The sequence below is a fragment of the Acomys russatus genome, chromosome 2 (assembly GCF_903995435.1).
Source record: "Acomys russatus chromosome 2, mAcoRus1.1, whole genome shotgun sequence".
Lineage (NCBI taxonomy): Eukaryota > Metazoa > Chordata > Mammalia > Rodentia > Muridae > Acomys > Acomys russatus.
Genome location: NC_067138.1, coordinates 68,139,471 through 68,159,756, shown reverse-complemented (window position 1 = coordinate 68,159,756; position 20,286 = coordinate 68,139,471). Strand labels below are relative to the sequence as shown.

Genomic DNA, 20,286 nt, shown 5'->3' with positions numbered 1-20,286 from the left:
CACTCAGAGCAATATTATCCTTAATTAAATGCATGGCTCAAGAAAAAAAAAAAATACCCCAAAGGAAAACAATAAGGGTATCAGTCAATCCGGATAAGAAACAAAAGTAAAGGGTTAGCAGCTTCCTAGCTGTTGCTGATTCACAATTATATGGACTTAGATCCAGATAGATAGATAGATAGATAGATAGAGTAGATGAGTGGATGGATGGATGGATAGATAGATAGATAGGTAAAGGTGGAGAGAGAGAGAGAGAGAGGGAGAGGAAGAGGGAGACAAGGGGTGGAGAGAGAGAGAGAGAGAGAGAGAGAGAGAGAGAGAGAGAGAGAGAGAGAGAGAGAGAGAGAGAGAGACCCCAGGATCCTCTTCTGGCCTCTCTGACTCCCATCTGTGCACCATATATGCCCCACATGAGATCAGGGGACCTTAAAACCTTGTCTTTTTCATATGTAATGCTATAAACTTTTAATTAGTTGTTGTTTAAGGGTTGATTAGACGCATAATACAAGTTAGGAACACAGGTGGTTCTGGTAAGATATAACAGAAAAATAGAAAGCAAAGATGAACAAAAGTTATACTCAGGAATCAAAAAATAGTACCTTAGATGCTACTGGAGGCAAGCAGCCTACACAGCCCTGAAAGCATATGGTATATTTTTAAATATGTTCAGATATTTACAAATTATTGTTCACTACAGTTATATTTCAGAAGGCAGAGAAGTAATTTTTAGACTTCACCAGATTATTTAAAATGTTAAACACAAAAGTCCCCTAATAAATTTCAATGTAATAGATAAGTGTCATGGTTGAAATTTTCAGTCCTCAAACCAATATAGTATTTCATATGCTTTGTTTTATGCATCAAGTATTGAAGGATAAATGCAATCAAAATATTTTAAAAATATTAAACAAAATTAATTCTGGCCTTGCTGTTCCATTCTTTGCAAGTCTTCCTTATGGATTCTAATTAGCTGTCATTTAAAATAGAAGATAAAGCCAAGTCTGCCATCATCACATGATTCTTCCAGGGAGGAATTTTGGTGAAATTGTTTTTGAGACTCTAAACTTTACATTATATTCATTTAATATATTCGTTTAGTATTCCAGTGCTAAGCCACCCAAGTCCATGGCTAAGGTGGCTTCACAGTCTCTTCTTGTCTCTCTATTATGAAACTAGGATCCTGACCCCTCTCTGTTGGTTCACAGGAGAACGGGGAGCGAGTCTGCCAGGAGAACGGACAGTGGAGTGGACAGGTGGCAGTGTGTAGAGGTGAGTGAAGAGACACGGAAGGGTCCCAGAGAAGAAACCAAGCACACAAGATAAAAATGTGTCCCCATTTCTTAATATATTCATGTTGTACCTTAATAAATAAAACAGACACAAAAACTAAAAGAGAACAAGGACCCCAGCCTATTAAGGGTCAAAATCTGTGGTAGAGGTTGGAGATTAGCTGCAAGAGGCCATAAAAATGCTGCTTCAGAAAAAAAATTAGTTTAGAAGCACATTCATTCGCATCTTTGGGGTGTTTTCTCCAAAAATAGGTATAAGTGAATGAGTTTAGAATGGTTGCTCATAGATGAAACAACTGGCCACTAATGACATCATTTTTAATGGTGTTGGATACTCATGATTGAGAGAATGTTGCAAGAATTTATGATAACAGCCAACTTTGTTTGGCAACGTGTCAGTTAATCCATGTCTACCCTTCTTCCCCTGGCTTCAGCCATACATTCAGAGGTAGACCAGTGAAATAACTTTGTGTCTTTAAGAACCTTAAGTCTGTAAAGGAATATATTGTATGGTTGTGATTTAATGAAGAAACCTTTTTTCGTGTCTTTTGTAGTTCTCGAAAACTTGGGTAGACATTATGTTGGAAATATTTTTAAATGTTCAGTAACACCTCAAGTCACAGAAATACCTTTTTTAGGACTTGGGACAGTCCATAATAACATTTCTTTTTTTAAATTATCCCACCGTTTCTTTTGACTTCAAATATATTTTATTTAATATCTGAATTAAGTCATATGTCAAAATATAGTGTGGTCCCAAACATTTAACATTCTCTATTTACTTATTATTTTTAATTTTTTTCATTTCATATGTTCATTGTACATGGCATAATTATACGATAATATCATTATACATGGCATTTTATACAAGTTTATGTCATGTGTTGAACTTGCATATCTCAACCCCAGTAGCATGCTATCTAAACTACTCATATTCAAAAAGTGTTTGTATGTGCAGGGAATGAGAGCGAGGAACAAAGAGGAATCCCACATGCCTGGCATTAGAAACCTTCCTGGTGTTAATGAGTGGCCATTTTTAAGTTATTAAAAGTTACACAAATTAATTTCAAGATCTTAGACAACACAAATCAGGAAAGTTTAAGGTCACTACTACTCAGAGTAATCACAATATTTTGATACCCGTTATTATGCACATTTTTAGGTACCCTCAAAGCCATGAACAGTTCTTGAAGTTGATATGTAGGCAGCGAGAATCTGGCCTGTAAATCTTTACATAATTTATGAAATGATTGAATTTCTTCATATATGTTATCGGATTTCAAGGAAGCCGAAGCACCTCAGTAGGATGCCTTCGGCCAGCACAGCCCACAGACTAGCAGCATCAGAAGCCCTGGGTATCTCGTTCAAATGTATTTATACCACTTATAAAGAGAGAGAAGCTGCCTAGAAAGTAAAATACAGTGGGGAAAACTAAGAAGAACTGAGCTTAAAGGAAGCCAGAGTGGGTTTTGTGTATTTTGTTTGTGTCCATCCTGATCCAATTGAATCATCACGTGTGTCAACCAGCTTCCTAAGCTGGCGACCATGCACCATATATCTGGGGACGCTTGCTGCTCCCCTGTGCAAGCCATGATCCAGAATTCCTCATTCATTTCACCTGACACATGACCTCAGGCACAAGCTCTTTCAGCTAAACATAAAGCTAAAATTAAAGATCACTGACCTAAACCACCTTCTCTAACTCCATTAAAAAAATTATATATATATATATATATATATATATATATATATATATATATATATATATATATATATATATATATATATATATATATATATATATATATATATATATATAGGCCTCAAGCCCAGTTTTTAGGATTCTAAATTCTTCTTTTGGCAGGACATTCCCAGTAGTAACATTTCTCAAGGATTCAATGCCTTTTTCCATTCTATAGCTCTAATACAACCTAGTATCGTAGGCAGAAGGTCAGACGCCCCTAAAACATGAAATGGACTCTACTCTAATTCCCCCACACTCAGGTTTTCTTCTTCCTGACACTTTAACTTCATAGTTTATGTCATAGTAAGTTTACCTTTTCAGTCTCCTTTTCAAACATCTGTTTGTTTCTTTTGTACATGTGGAAAAGTGGAGGTGCACGAGCCACAGTGTGCATCTGGAGGTCAAAGGACAACTCAGGAGTTGACTTCCCCCCTTCTGCGGGAGATGTGGATCCCGAGGCTTGAACTCAGGTCACCGGGCTTGGCTGCAGCACCTTCACCACCTACATCATCTCACTGAGCACCTGTTTAGGCCTTTATAAACAACCAAGTTATTTAGCTTTTCTGAGACCCACTTTCTTTTAAGTATTATTGAGCTCATCTCAGAATTGCTGCTGATTGGAAGAAAAATGCACAACACTCAGTTCAATTTAAATTTCAGATGAAAAATAATTTTAATATGAATATGTACCACACAGTATTTGAGAAGTATTTGTGATGAATAATGTATGTTATTTATAGGACATTCAGATGTATCTTAGAATCCTGTGTTTTTATCTGGTTTTACAAACCAAGTATAATTAAAAAAAAAAAAAAAAAAAAAGAATAGTAAAACTGGTATATGATAAGTTCACAGCCATGAGATTCCTTTATTTCATGCACATGGGCATCTAAAACTGCACCATATCCATCACTATTAGCAAACTACATAAAGACAGATGAACCTCATAGGACTAAATAGCAATCTTCACTTGTGATCATGTGATAATCCAACCGATACATACAGGGTTTTTTTCTATATTAATGAATGTTATTTTGTTTTGTTCATAAGTAGGCATGCCTAGATATATATGTTTGATATGTATATGAATATTACATGCTTGCACACGCACAACACACACACACACACACACACACACACACACACACACACACACACACACTACAAAGTACATTCAGCAACTATAACAAGAGAAGCAATGGAGATTTGAAACACATTTAATACAAAGCTTTATTTTTCCTTTTAGAAAACAGATGTGAGGCTCCGGCTGAGTTTCTGAATGGCAAGGCTGTCATGGAAAACACCACATCTGGACCCAGCCTGCGGTTTTCCTGCAACAGAGGCTACACCCTGGAAGGGTCCCCTGAGGCACACTGCACTGAAAATGGAACTTGGAGTCACCTGACTCCCGTCTGCAAACGTGTGTGTTGACTTTAGGAGCCATTTTAATCACCTTTGGCTTCAAAATCAGCTTCTCTCATATATGAAATGAAGAGGAAGCACTGCTAAGTTAAATGGGTTCAGGGAAAACCACCTGTGGCCATAAAACTCAACTTTATGGGATATTTTAAAACTCTACTTGTATTATGTTGTAATAGCCTGCCTAAGAATCAGCTCTTAGCCAGGCATGGTGGCGCACGCCTTTAGGAGGCAGAGGCAGGCAAATCCCTGTGACTTCAAGGCCAGCCTGGTCTACGAAACGAGTCCAGGACAGCCAAGGCTACACAGAGAAACCCTTATCTCAAACAAAAACAAAAACAAAAACAAACAAACAAACAAAAAGAATCAGCTCTTAATAGATTTCCTGGCTGACTAAATTCAGGGATTAAGGGAAAATACAAATCAATGAAAACCTTTTGCAATGAAGATACTGCAAATTCTACTGGGGGAAGAAAGGAGGTAAAGGAGGAGGATATGGTTACAAATCTAATGTTGATGTAACACATATACATGTGGCAAATAGAGATCATTTGGCCAGTTTAATGAAAACAATACAAATGAAATATAACTTGAGGAGGCTTCTGGCTAGTGCTTAAGGTATTTCAGGTATACCAATGGAGCCTTTAGAACTAAGGAGAGCCCTACTTTGGCAAGACTTATTTTATACCCACTTCAAATCAGAAAAATTGAAATAGCTTGAAGCCTGTGTCTGTACAGGGACATGCTCTTTCTCTGAACGAAGTCAAGCCCTAGCATGCTGCGCTCCCTCTAAGCTGTGGGGACCTCCCGTCTTTACCATCAGGCCCACAAAGGCAGCACGAGGTCTTAGCATTCTGATCCTCACAGCGCAGGCCCTGCTCGCCCGCCCGCGCAGCAGTGTCTGAGGGTTCTCCTCGCTGAAGGGCGTTTTAGTTGAAAGAAAGGTGTTCCCCGTGCTGTCGAACTTCCTCACATATTGAGGGAGGACTCAATGTCACCCTCGATTTCTTATATGCCTGATTTTTAAATCTTTACAAATAATTTTATGTGGATCGAAGGTAAATCCATGCTTAAACGTTTGAAGTTCTAGGTTGTTAAACCCTGCTGGGCCCGGTGGGACTGAGTCAGGAGAGGCATGAGGCTGAGGCTGGACTCTTGGAAAATGTTTTAAGATTTCTATTTTTATTGTCCCTGAGAATCCATGTCCCGCAGGCCTCTTTGCTTTGACTTTAAAGAGGTGAGGGGGGGAAGAGAGGCCATCTCAGTAAGCGTCTGCCTCGCCTTTTTACAGCAAACCCGTGCCCTGTCCCTTTTGTGATTCCGGACAATGCTCTGCTCTCTGAAAAGGAGTTTTATGTCGACCAGAACGTATCCATCAGGTGCAGGGAAGGCTTCCTGCTCAAAGGCAACGGTGTCATCACCTGCAACCCTGATGAGACGTGGACACAGACCAACGCCAAGTGTGAGAGTAAGTCAACGGGCAGAGTGCACAGCGGGGGGCAGGGGGGTGTACATTAGTGTGAACGGCTTTTCCATCTTTCTGAGGAATTTGTTTTTCCTTTTTAAGTAAATTGCATATTTTATTTCCTCTTAGTGTGTAAGAGAAGGGGAGAAGAGGGATGGAGGGGGAGAAGGACAGAGAGAGAGTACGCGAGAGCAGGTGTCACATACAGCATTAATGGAGAGAGGTCAGAGGGCAACCAGGTTCAAAGGATCCAACTCCCATTCTCCAGCTTGGCAAGTGGGTTTACCTCTGAGCCATCTTGCAGGCCATTTGATGTTTTGGCGGCTTTGTTTTTGTTTTATTTTATTTTATTTTTATGCTTGGTTCTGTTAACAACAAATGTATTTTAAGTGTTTAATTTTACATGTAAGAGTGGTTTTGCTGGCATATATGTTTGCGCACCATGTGCATATTTGGTGGCTTGTAGAGGCCAGAAAAAGGCAACAGTAATACTTCTATGGTGGATTTGTTTTCTAGAATAAATCCGTTGGTGTATACTGTATCAACAGTTTCTCTAGATGGGAAGAGGTGGCCAGTAGCCCTGCTCCCAAGACACACACACACACACAGTCACACACACACACACACACACACACACACACACACACACACACGCACCAAATTTTTAGCTAACAGTATACTGCCAACACTTAAGAAATCATCCATTAATGCAAGGGAAAGAGGTAAGTGAGTGCACATTAGATTTCTCTCTGGCCTTCTGGTCTAGTTTAAAGCCACCTGCCTGAGGAGAATTGGGCCAAGTGACCTCATTCTGCCCACACATCCGCACCTTGGTGCTTGGCTCCCTGATGCGTGCCATTCAGGCCCCTGGAAACAAGAGGAGGGAGGAACGTGTGTTCATTACAAATGCTCCTTCGATGCATGCTGCAAGCATTCAGTATTCTGGAGTGGATCACAAGCTGCCTTGGAGAGGAGCCGTTAACCCTCCAGCCTCTTTCACATTTCCTACCGGACAGGAAGTCGTTGGATGAAAACCACATATCCTTCCTCTGCCTGAGCAGCTGCCTTCCTCAGCCTGCCTACCTGCTTCTCATATTAATCCCTACAAATCGATGGTTAAAACTTAACGCACATTAGGGCCACCCAGGGCAGGTATGTAAGATGCAGGCTCTCAAGATGGAAAGCCCATCAATGCGTTATGAAGAACACCAGATGATTCCCATATAGGTGATGTGAAGCCCATGCTTTGATTATCAAGCTGTTATAAGCCAAGCATCAATTCTCTGTGCTCTTTTCTATAGGCTGTTGCCCCAGTCTTAGAAGCCCTTCCCTCTGGTCCCTCCGCACTCCCTAGCCTAGTACAAATGGTGCTTTTACTGTGGTTCATACCTTGACAGCTCTACGCCCAGTTACACTTACCTCAATGTTTTTATGACAGGTCATCTATTCTATGATATAGTTCACAGGAAGCTTATCATATCGCTTGTCTGACATTCCCTGTTTATCTGAGAAAAGCACAGTGTTTTATTTCTTGTCCGTCTGGGATATATAGTGGGCGGTTTCTCTTCCCTGTTAAGGCATTGCCCAGCCTCGATGTGATAATTTTTGTTTTATCTTATTATATTTTATTTTGTCATGTTTTATTGTTGTCTTTTAAAATTCTTTTCTAAAGTGTCGGGTCCCGGCCTGCTGTAAAAATTGAATCAGGGTTCACCTGAAAGAGGGAGTGGGGATTGAAAGTAGGATACAGAGACGCAAGAAATAACGAATCCAGTCAGGACATTTCTGATCAAGATTCACTTTATTGCTGACTAGCAGAAACATATATAGGGCAAGGTCAATAGGATCTATTCTTATCTCACTCACCCTAGCCCCCGGGCAAGAATACAATAGCCTAAATTGCTCCCTGTAGAACTTCCTAGTTCTTTGAGTAGTTCCTTGTAAGAACTTCTAGATCCTCTGGGTGGTTCCAAGTTGGGACTTCCCTACTTCTTTCAAAGGTAAAAAGTCCAAGGATAGCCTAGAACACAAGACCTTGTGAGGTAAAGGTCAGCAACTAGAAGGTCACAGCATACAGCCTAAGCATAGGATTTCTGACATGGCAGAACTTGGCATGGCTTCTTCCCACACTAAAGAGAGGCAGAAAGGGAGTGGATCTGGAGGAGAGGAGAGGTGGGACAGAACTGAGAGGAGCAGAGGGAGGGGAAACTATAACCAGGATAGATTGTATGAGAAAATTATCTATTTCTAGTAGAAGAAAGAAAGAAAAGAGATTAATAGTATAAAACAAAATTACCTTTGGTCAGCCCATTCATAAAGTCTGATAGATCACACAAACTAACAGGACACGGAGTTCAGCCCAGTCCTCAATACGCCCCAGAATTATCTTGAGATGTCGTATAAAAATCTTCAAAGTAAAAACAGGTATAATACTTTCCAAGAACATGAAGCTTTGAAAAGGGGATGGTTACTCAGCCTAAGGCAGATGCCCAGAGACGCCGCCATGAAGTATCACAGAGGGGTCCTGAATTTCATGAAACTCAACCCCAGGCTGGTATCTGCAGCCATTCGTTTCCTAAACACATCTTGAGCACTCACTGGGTTGCGGGCACTGCTCTATTCAGTAACAGAACATTCCATAGCCCACGGTCATTACTCTGAGATGGCAGGCTACCATACTCCACTCCCACCACCCCCCACCCCTGCTAATTTGATAAGCATTTTGTTTCAACCTCCTCAGCAGCCGCCTCCTCCTCCTTCTCTGCTATGTGTCTTTCCTTGGCTTTCGAACAGCTCTTCCCAGACATTTGAACTGCAGGGCAAAGACCATGGGATCTTGTAATCTAATTTGGCTAAAGCTGCCGATTGTTTTGTTTTTGCTTTTGTTTTTGTTTTTTTCAGTTTCTAATATTCTAGACATCATACAGGTGAAAACAGTCTGTGTCGGTATCTTATCTATGCTCCTTAAACTGACTCGGTTTCCGTTCTCAATCTGAGTTGATTGGAAGGGCTTGATTGATATTTGTGTCTTCCTGTAGAGATCTCATGTGGGCCTCCAACTCACGTAGAAAACGCAATTGCTCGAGGTGTACATTACCAATACGGGGACATGATCACCTACTCCTGTTACAGTGGGTACATGCTAGAAGGTTCTCTGAGGAGTGTTTGCCTAGAAAATGGAACATGGACACCATCTCCTCTTTGCAGAGGTAAAGGGATATTTGAACGATCACTTTCAAGTGAGGCTGCAGGGCTGTGTGGGCAGAGGTCATTACAGCCAGCATATGATATACCTCTGCCGCTTTGTTTTTCCCTGACCTTAAACTTAGCTTGACGACTATGTCCTTGTCCATAACTTGCTAATCTATGGTTTTGAAAACGTGTACATTTCTTCAAAATGGAAATAGGCAATAGGTCTCCAAGTGCATTCCTCTAAAGCTTACACTTTTCCAGAAACATCTGAATGGTTTTTGTTTTTGTTTGGTTTGGTTTTTTTTTTTTAATTACAGTTGTTTTATTCACTCTAAAAGTATTTGCTAAAAGTCCAGAGCTATGATACTGACCATGCATCTAAAGTGGTCAAACTCAGAGAGCCATGAAGCACAGCTGTGGCTCACGGACTGCAAGGAAGAGCATGCAGACGTTAGTAGGAGAATAGAAGGTTTCATATAGTCACGGTGAACACAGCCTGGAGATCTAATGCATTCCTCCCTACAGTTAAGAACAATGCTGTTTTGTAGTTTTGAAGTTTGCAGGGAGGAATTAAAGCATAGAAGGAGGGAGGGAGGGACAAAGGGAAAGATGGAAGGAAGGCTAAAGGATGAGGGAGGAAGCGGGGAAGGGTGGGAAGGGGCGGGGGGGGGGGGAGAAGGACTGACAATTATGTGCTAGAAAATGGTAATTAGCTTGACTATGCGTGCTTTAGGGTACATGCATGAAACAATCAAGTTCTAAGTTGTCAATACAGTTTTCGTTTATCTGTTTCACCTATGTGAAGATGAAGGAGGGTGTCATAGTACCAGCCAACAACACGTGCCTCTCTTCATATGTTGAAATTCTTTCTTAGTATTCAATTGTATTTCTCCTCTCTAAAGCCTACGTCATTTATGAATGGTGAATAAGAGATCCTGTTCTCTGATATCAGCTTTCCAGAATTCTCTAGAATTATGAATCACCTTGTTTTCATTCTAGCTGTCTGTCGGTTTCCATGTCAGAATGGAGGGGTCTGCCAACGCCCAAATGCTTGCTCCTGCCCAGATGGCTGGATGGGGCGCCTCTGTGAAGAGCGTGAGTGTGTCTTCGAATGTTCCTTTAATCCCATTATTCCCTGAGAAGCTGAGAGACTTAGGAGAGTTCCTGGGAATTGCTTTTGCCACGCTGAGGAACTGTTTGCCTCACATCCTCAAAGCCCATCTATCCGAGGGCACAGGGCAACCCGAACACATCAATTGGCTGCAGAAGATCTATTTACATCATCTGTAACTGAGCAGACATGCAGTCGCCTCATCTAAAGTCACTCGTGCCTCCTGGCACTCAGTAACTGAGCTTTTACAGGAAGGGGCTTTCCAATCATGTCACAGCCCTCTCTTCCCTTCTCTCACCTCAGGGATGTCCAGCCACAGCCTGTATGTGCTACAGTTGGAACAACTGTGCAACATCACAGAGCACTGTGCCTCTCAGGGGATACGCAAGTCCATCATGGCTCTTAGCTCCAAGAAAGTCACTCCTGATTAAGAAAACAAGGGGAGCCGGGAGCCATAATCTGTACAATACTTAAGAAATTAGCAGAACTTTGATGCTTACTTAAAATACGCTTAGTTTATCAAGGGCGTATAAATAACTACTTGGGTTTTTTTTTTTTTTTTTTTTTTTTAATCTGTGTCCGCGCATGCGTGGAGTTTAGAGGCCAACTTTGGGGAGTCGGTTCTCCCCTTCCACAGAGAATCCTGAGGATCAAACACACATCATCAGGTTTGCTTAGAAAGTGCTTTTAGCTACTGAGCCATCTCGATGGCCCGCAATATGTTCTGTTAAGTGATTTTTTTTTCATGTCTGAAGTGTGTTATTTCGATGTCTTAATGTGTAAGGAGGAAACAGTTTCATGTGTGAAGAAGCTGAGTCATTGGTGTGACAGCAGTCAAGTTCTTTCCCCAGTAAACACAAGGCCAACTCTAAAACCTATTCAGGGTGACTTTTTCATCTGTTCTTTTAAGGAAAATGAATAATGGCTGCTGTCAGTTAATCAAAGCAAGTATTTTCACAGTGGCTAAGAAAAAAAGTGTCAGGATGATTTCCTTCCAATATTCATTCCTTTTCATGTGGGGCTGGCTCCCAGGCTTCCGTGCCATAATATTTAGGCTCCAACGATTCTGGGATCCCCTAGTCACAGGCTGGCTTAGCTCGCTGAGCATATGCCAGCCATTGTGCATAAAGCAGGGACGTCCGTGACTTTAATTTGCATAGAAGCATCTTGGAGAGCCTTTAAGATGCAGATGCAGGTTCAGTGGACCAGAGATGGGACCTGAGCATCTGTGCTTCTAGCCAGTTCCTAGTTCTTTTTTATTTATTTTTTATTCGTTTAAATTTATTTAAGTAATTTACTCAGATTATATCTCAATTGTTATCCCCTCACCTGTATCTTCCAGTTCTCCTCTCCCTCCCTCTTTCACCCTATTTCCCTCCCCTAGCTCTGTGACAGAAGGGGACCTCCTCCCCCACCATATGGTCACAGCCTTTCAGGTCTCATCCTGGTGGCCTACTTACCCTTCCTCTGAGTGTCCCAAGGCCTCCCCACCAAGGCAAAGTGGTCAGTTCCTAGTTCATGCAAGGCAATGATGGCACATGCTCCACATCACTTCCTAGGAAATAAGAGCGAGTTGTCTTATTAATGCTAAAATCATACCAACGGGAGCCTATGGTCTAGCCCAACCAACTCCAATTCTCACACGTAGTTCAAGAAGAAGGCCTGAAGCAGCCAAGTCCTCCTACAGCATTTTACCCAATTCTCAAAAGACATTTGAAATGATTTAGAAATGGAGTTCATTCCGTTTATGTTGCAAAAAAGTGAAAGCAAAGCAATTGGCAAACACCAGGAACAGAGTGCCTTCCGGGAAAGAGGGCGGTGGCCTCAGTGGTTACATCTGAGTAAGGAGGAGCCTGCCGCCCAGCTCCTGCTTTCACAGCAATACTCATTAGTGAGCAGAAGATACGGGAAGATCCTCTAGTGGCCATGTGAAGCTCCTCCTCCAAGAAAATGGATTTTGAACATTTGGGCAGATCGGAGCATGGGTGTTGTGATCAAATTCTTTTCTATGCTTTTTTTTTTAATCTGGTTTTTTTGGTCTTTGTTTTTGTTTTTTAGCAATATGTATACTTCCCTGTTTGAATGGCGGGCGCTGTGTGGCCCCTTATCAGTGTGACTGCCCCGCAGGCTGGACTGGGTCCCGCTGTCATACAGGTAGGCTTCCTCCCATGGTTTGCTTTCTTGATGCTTTCGTTTCGTGACATGCCGTAGGAGACACTGAGGAAAGGAAGTTGGTCTGAAAGGTGGCACTGCAACAGCAGGGTGCCAGCCATTCTCAGGTACGTCTCAAGATGGCCCTGCGGCCAGGTCTCAGGCCCGAGCTGGATCACCCCTGGCTGAAAAAACACTTTTCAGGAGAATGCTCCGAAGAACGCCATCTGAGTCAGCACCTTCTTGACCCTTCCTGAGCAACGTCCCTCACTCCTTCGCTGTACCCCCACGAGCTAGCAAGACCTCTTCTCTGGATCCTATGTAACATCTACCAGTTCATTGCCAGCTCCGTTTCCAGGCCGACCATCATTAAGAGTCACTGGATGAGCCAGGCATGGTGGTGCCTGCCTGTAATCCCAGCACTCGGGGAGGCAGAGCACAGAACTCTGTGTGAGTTCGAGGCCAGCCTGGTCTACAAAGTGAGCCCAGGATAGCCAGGTCTACACAAAGAAATGTGTCTCAAAAACAAAACAAAACAAAACAAATGAAGCACACAGGTACAGACTGTTATAGAACTGAAGTTCAGCCACATCTGACAGAAGCCACCAAGAAAATGCAGGGTGTGGCTGTAAAGATGGACAGAACCGAATCAGGAAATGTATGTGGCAAATTCAAGGTGTGGGACCATGCCTTGAGAGTATAGGAGCCTTGGGGAGGTTTTAGGCGGGAGCAATACACAGTGATGGGGGCTGGAGAGAAGGCTCCATAGTTAAGAGCACTGACTGCTCTTTCAGAAGAGCTGGGTTCAATTTCCAGTACATGCAGCTCACAACTGCCTGTAACTTCAGTTTGAGGTTATCTAGTGCTTTTTTCTGGCCTCTTTGAGTACCCAGGAAGTTCATGGTACACAGACCCACATGCACGCAAAGCACCCATACACATAAAAAGATTTTGTTTTTGTCTTTTTTTTTTTTTTAAGTGGTTTTGGGCAGCAGCAAGGGATTAGCTGGGAAGTTATAGATACACAGTAGACAAGAAATAACAAACTCGAGATAAATAATAACTCCAAAGTGGCTCTGTGAGAAGCTGTAAAAGAAGACTCAACACTACTTGGTTACAGATCTGATTGTCGGGGCCAGGAGTAGGCTACAGATACAGAGGGAGGCGATTCCACTCTTTCCAGTGTGGTCTCAGGAATAGAAATGACTGTCATTTACTGAGCTAGAGGAACCGCGATAAGCAGCAGGTCGATGTCTAGGCGAGAAGATGGACTTGAGGCATCTGGGACACACTAGGGGAGTGGTCTGCAAGGCAGTTGTATGGTCCTTTAGGTTCCCAGCAAATACATCGAGACTGAAGACAGATTTGTGCGACCTCAGTGAAAAGCACTTAAGGGGGGAGGAAACAGCGCTGTGCAGAAGATACAGAGCATGAGTGAGTGGGTAGCCCCCATGGGCATGAGAAGGAAAGAGGAAGCAGTTGAAAAGTGAAAATACTGCTTGTTGTGATGAGTTAGTCAGGGACCAGCACACAGCGTGCTCCTGAGAGTGAGTCACGTTTTCTCGTCTCAGCAAACAGAAGCTGTGGGGAGTCGGATTGAGATGCTCAAGTTTTACTCTTTTTGGGTTTTATCCTCTTTGTCTCATCAAATTTTTTTTCTGATTTTTTTTTTTAATAATTGGACCAATTAAGGATATTTTAAAATATATTTTATTAATTTATTCATATTACATCTCAATTGCAAATAAGTGTATCCTGCTGACCCGCTCTGACTCTTCTGTACCAAGAGGGTCCTTCAAGGGGAAAGCCTAGTATTCACTTTTCCTGCCTGGTAGCCGCTTAGCAGACAGCTCGCTGAATTTTATAAAGGCTGAGATTTTTTTTTCACCTAGGAAAGCCAGGCCTGGCTGGCTGTGCTAAGGTGAAGCTCATGCCCAGCTCTCCCCTAACAAACATCACCTGATTTTCTTCCTGGAAGGCCTCACTCGGCAGGGTGGACTTGTGGGTAATGGACTTTCATCAACGTTTTCAGGCCACGCTGTTTTAGTGAACAGACTCGTGCACATGAGAATTTGTGGGCTTGTAAAAAAAAAAAGAAGATGCCCATGTGCTCCATCTTTGGGTGTTCTCTCAGGATTTCATCTGTTACTAATTTTAATTTTAACCCAAATTAAGGTTCTCTAATTCTGATTAATCCTGGGTTGTTTTGTTTTGTTTTTTAATTTGAAAAAAAACATGAGCTGTGTCTCCTGGCCAAACATGAAGGGCAGTTGGACACCTCGTTTTACATGTGTGAGTGTCTCGTGTGCATGTATATCTGTGAACCACTTTCATGTCTGGTACCTGAGGAAATCCCAAGAGGACATTGGATCCTCTGGAACCGGAGTTACAGATGGTTTGTGAACCATCATGTGGAAACTGTGAATCAAACCCAGGTCCCCGGGAAGAGCAGCTAATGCTCTTAACCACTGAGCCATCTCTCCAGCCCATCTGTTGCTCTGGGCACTCTGTGGGACAGACTTATTCTTCTGTAAACTGGTGTCTGGCTTAGCCAGTCTAGAGTTTATTGCTGGCTCCCTCCAGAGAGTCATAAATTAACTGAGTATATAAAAAGCTAAAAGCTCAGAACTAAGTGCCAGACTGGTTGCACACATGAAAATAGTAGCAGTAAAATATTTTTAAAAGACAGAACCTAGTGGGCGTGACATGATCAGTAATGCTGTTCTTAGTGTGAGGAAACTTAACACAAGGACTTGATGTGAAAACCTGAATAGCTCGGAAGGGGCAGTGATGACACATATGGATGTAAAGTGTGTGAGGAATAGTCACTGATGGCTCAGGGGAAAAAGGAACAAGTCCTACCCCCATGAGCCTCTGTGGCATCTTTAGAATGTCTGAGTATTGACTGAGTGAATGTATGTGGGTTGTGGGGTTTTTGTTTTTGTTTTTGTTTTTTCATCACAGCTACCTGCCAGTCTCCCTGCTTAAATGGCGGAAAATGCGTAAGACCAAACCGATGCCATTGTCTCTCAGCCTGGGCAGGACATGACTGTTCCAGGTAAGACAACCCAATGCAAGTGTTGAGCTGTTTTCCAGGGATGGGAGGTGATAGTTCAAGAGCCAGAAGGTATCTCTAGTTGGAGTGTAAACTTTGTTCGTCACAGGCTGTCTACGTATTCTCGCTAAACCCGCCACTAGAAAACACCAAGTCAGGATTGACGAAAACAAGAGCTCAAATAAACAGTACTGGCTCCCGTCAGCAGCACATTCACCAAAACTGGAGCCATAGAGAGGCTGATATGACCCCTGTGTGATGGTGGACTCGTGGTCCTTCAGCCTCACCCTCCCAAGGGCTGGGACAGACTTTTCCATGATTAAAGAAAAAGGTGCAGGGCTGGTGATGCTCAGCAGTAAGGTGCTTTCTGTGAAGTCTGAAGACCTGAGTTTGATCCCTAGGACCCACGAGGTAGAGGGAGAGTAACGATTTCTGCAAATTGTCCTCTGACCTCTAGTTGTGAGCTGTGGCAGGCACACACACATACATACATGTACACACGTGCACATTAAATAAATACATAAATATTAAAAAGCATAACATTTTACATAAATGATAAAAAGTAATACTCTTGAACAGAATATAAAATAATGAAATTAACATATTTTATAGAAAATGTCCTAGCAAGATTCAGTACGGTGGTACATGCCTTTCATCCCACCATTCTGAAGGCAGAGACAGGAGGTTCTCTGTGAGTTCCAGGCCAGCCAGGGCTACATAGTGAAACCTTGTCGGGGGGGGGGGGGGGGGGGGAGGGAGGGAGGGAGAGAGAGAGAGAGAGAAGGAGGGAGGGAGAGAGAGAAGGGAAGAAAAACTATACTAGCTGATGTTTGAACTGTTTGACTACAATGAAACTACTGAAGTTGATAAGCATGTTTACTAGTATTTTAATATTTCCAAGGTGGTTCATTCTCCCGAGGAGCGACCCTTATCCTTAAGCATTTTACAGATGTGCCTACTGGGCTAAGACTTATTGCTTCCTTTTCCTTGAGCACCCCCCCCCGAATGTTCTCCTTACCCAGTTTCTCCAGCCTGTTGGTTTTGTTTTTTTCCCTCTTCAGGAAGAGAAGAACTGGGTTTTAACCCCGCCCCCACCACATCTCCCAAAGTAGGATCATCTCTTCCTGGTAGCTCCTGGAACACAAACCAAGGAAGACCAACACGGTGTTGGGGCTTGTTTTGTTTTATAAACTTGAGGTTGACTTTTGATTTTGTGATTGATTTTGTTATTTTTGTGATGTCCTTTCCTACCTGTTTCCTTTGTTTAAATATGCTTGCATTTTCTATATAAAAGTTATATTAAACGGACGCTGCTCCATCCTCACCAGATGTACATACTCTGCTGCCTTCTGGGAAAGCCCCTGGAACACGTTTTTATTCTGTTACTTAAAGATGACTTTCCATTAAAATATATTTTGCTACTAAACAAGATTTTTTTTTTTTTCTGGGCGGTACTATTCTTCTGAGGCAGCTGGGGAACAAAGAAGAGAACTCATGAGTGCGCCCCTAACCCTATGGCATAGTGCAAGGATGCATGCGGTATACTGAACAGGTGTGATAAAGGAGGCCCCTCCCTCGGTCCTGTCTTGTTTACACAGTGTGTGGCTGTAAAGGTTCCCTTTGTTCATTAACAGAACACCTGTGCCCTAGTGCCTTCTGCAAAGAATCCTGTCCTGATGTTGAGGGTGACTTGGAAGATCTTTTTTCCATATCTGGAAAACTATAGATATCAACTTGCAGGAGGGGGTGTGAGGTGATTATGACTTATAGGTAGATGTACTCTGAAAAATTCTCAGAGGTGGCTCCCGGTTCTTCTGAAGGGAGAAAGAAAGACAATGGAAGGAGGGAGGGAGGGAGGGACGAAGGGAGGGAGAGACGGAGGGAGGGAGGGAAAGAAGGAAAAAAGGAAGGAAAGAAAGAAGGAAAAGACGAGACAAGAAAGACAACTGCCCCGCTGTTTCCATGGCTTCATCTACTTCCATCATTCCATCTACTTCAGAACAAAGACTCCCCAGACTCCAGAAGATAAAGCCAACCCTTAGGTTTTCTTTCTAATATAGGAAATAAATATTCATATGGGCTCTGTCCTCTGGGAGAACTTCCCCCACAAGGCGTAGGGTACACTGCAGCACTGCAGAGAGATGCAGGAAAGACGGAAAGGGTCTTGCTGTTCCTAGTGGTCTCTTTGTCATCAGCTCCTTGTCCTGACATCCTTCCCACTTCTTATTCTTTCCTGCTTATGGGCCTGCTGCTCATTCAGTTTGTCTACAGCCTGCCGGCTTCCATCCTATGCTGATCTTTATCATTTATAATCATAAAAATACAAAATAAAAATTAACATCTATTATTAATAAAAAGAAAAGTGGTGCCAGGAAGAAAGCAAGAAAAAGTCATTGATCGTAACACTTGGTTCTCAAAGAACCTACTGATGAAATATTTGCCAAGTAGACTTCCGCTACTTCAAATAGGGTAAAAAAGGCTTAGAATTTGAATTCATTTACTTTGAATGGATTAAAGGCTTATAATTCCAAACCAATCGAAATTAGATGTATTGTGTAAGATTTTAAGGAAGCAATGCATCATATAAGTGAGGAATTTTTTTTGATCAATATATGTCATTATTTGTCTGTGAGGGTGGGTGCACTCATCTCGTACATCTTTTGTTCCTAAATACTGTCAATGTCTTACACTAGCACAGACCAGAAAAACAAAACATTATTATTAAAAGTTAGTGTCACAGGAAAGTTCATGGAGAGCAACTCAAACGAATGTAAGGAAGAATAGTTAAGTTTGCCAGATATTAAAATGTAATCAAGCTTTCAGTGCTGTAATTTGTACCAACTATAAAGAGCCAGCTTGGTGTCTGTGGAATAAAACGAATGATCTAGAACAAACCAACCTCAGGGTGGTAGAGAAGGTTGTCACTGGTAACTTGGACCCTCTGAAAAATGAACCAAGACAGGATTAGACAAGCAACAAATGTCCTAGAGGAAATGCTTGCAAGACAGTAGATGAGGAAAACTAGAACAGGGAAGGAGTTATAGAACTGTGTTAGTCACATACTGTTACTATGACAAAATGTCTGAGGTAATCAGCTTAATAAAAGAAAAGGTTTGTTTTGGCCCATATTTCAGTGCAACATTGCTTGGCCCTATTTCTTCGGCTGTTACCAATGGACAGAGAGGAAGTACTGGAGAAGAAAACCTGTTCCACCTTGTGGGAAACAAAGAGACAGGCAGGCGTGGGCCAGGGTCCCAAAAGTCCTCTCAAGAGCACACCCCCAGTGGTCTACTCTCCTCTTACCTTTCAAAGATTCTACCAGCTCCAGGCAGCACTTTGTGCGGGACCCAGACTTCTTCCTCAGGCCACCTGAGCTGTGTGCTCACTGCAGGTCTGACCATAAGTGAAGCGAGGACAAAAAGAACCTGAGAAATGGGAATTCCTGGGGGAGTTCAGCAGGAGCATCACAGAGAAGTAGCCTGTGCAAGGAGGGAGAGAGCAGACACCTGGATCGTATCCTTTGACCTCCATGTGACCCATCTCACAAGCATACATCTCTCTCACACATATAAATTCTAAAGAATAGTAAATTCTTTAATAGATGTCCCTAAGAAAACATTCTGTTTTAGACAGAAATATGATAAAGCAACTTAATACTAAAAAAAGAAAAGAAAAGAAAGAAAAAGGAGAGAGAGAGAAAATAATGAATACTGATGGGGAAAAAAAAAATCTTGCTAATAAAAGAAATCCCATAAGAATTTCTACATTTTTGCCTAACAAATCGGCTGAGCTTCTTCTGGGGTTGGTGGCAGCTGTGATGCTGCTGGTGACAGTGCTGGTGGTGGTGGTAGTGGTGATGGTGATTATGGTGATGGTGGTGGGTGTTGGTGGTAGTGGGGGTGATGGTAGTGTTTGTGCTGCTGGTGATGGTTATGTTAGTAATAGTTGTGCCACTGGTTGTGATGGGTGGTGGTGGTGGTGGCTATGTTGGTAGTGATAGTGGTAGTGGCGGTGATGGTGGTGGTGGTGCTGGTCCAGTGATAATGTGCATTTGGCTGTTAGATAAGATTTCTGAGACCTCTCTAGTGGATGGAAACTACCTTTCCTCAGAACAATTGCTAACCATGTAACAAAAACGTTTAAAACAGGAATTATGCCTCTCAGTTCAGTAATCCCCTGACTCAGAAGAAATCCCACAAGGAAACCCAACTTGGCAGTAGACTATTTGTGCACAAAACAATTGTATCATCAAAGTCGGCAATGATTTATGTAATTCAAAAACTTAGACTTGGCCCCATGGTTCATGGTTTATTTATGGGATTAAATATTAAAAAGCCAATAAATATTTTTGCGAACACATTAACAAGGATTGTTAATGACATGAAAATTCAGTGGGACACAAGATGAGTTGAAAATAGAGTATACAATGTTTCTAGTGGTTCTCAGTTGCCTAAATTATGTACCTACAGCATACATGGAGATCTGCTAATAAGCATTTTCTGTAAGACAGGGAACTATGGGTAATTTTTATATCTTAATCCAGTTTTCCCCTTTATGACTAACTTGTTTTCAATGAAGATAGGTTACTTTTTAGACTAAGATTTGATGGGACAGGCCTGCAAGTCCCAGCCATCCTGCACCATATATTAAGTGCCAAGCCTGCCTGGACTACATAATGAGGCTCTATCTTAACATTAAAAACCAAAACCTACATCACATTTGTGCTTGTAAATACAGTTACCTCTTCATAACAAGTGATGATCTCCATAAAAACTAACTGGAATGAAATTCTCACATTAGTGTGTATGTGCATGTAACTGCTCCGTCATAGGCGTAGGCAGATACCAAATAAACTTAGAA

The 20,286-nt window shown here is 42.2% G+C and overlaps 1 protein-coding gene across 1 annotated transcript in view; it reads left to right on the top strand.

The window, feature by feature from the left end:
• The window catches only part of Svep1 (sushi, von Willebrand factor type A, EGF and pentraxin domain containing 1), a 183,308-nt gene extending 167,856 nt beyond the window's left edge, over positions 1-15,452 (top strand). Inside the window, exons 41-47 of the mRNA XM_051162513.1 lie at positions 1,206-1,269; positions 4,280-4,453; positions 5,744-5,920; positions 8,956-9,126; positions 10,109-10,204; positions 12,279-12,374; positions 15,336-15,452. Of these exons, the coding sequence (XP_051018470.1) occupies positions 1,206-1,269; positions 4,280-4,453; positions 5,744-5,920; positions 8,956-9,126; positions 10,109-10,204; positions 12,279-12,374; positions 15,336-15,433 (876 nt within the window). The 3' untranslated portion in view covers positions 15,434-15,452. The remainder of the gene's footprint in view (positions 1-1,205; positions 1,270-4,279; positions 4,454-5,743; positions 5,921-8,955; positions 9,127-10,108; positions 10,205-12,278; positions 12,375-15,335) is intronic.
• Positions 15,453-20,286: the final 4,834 nt, after the last annotated feature.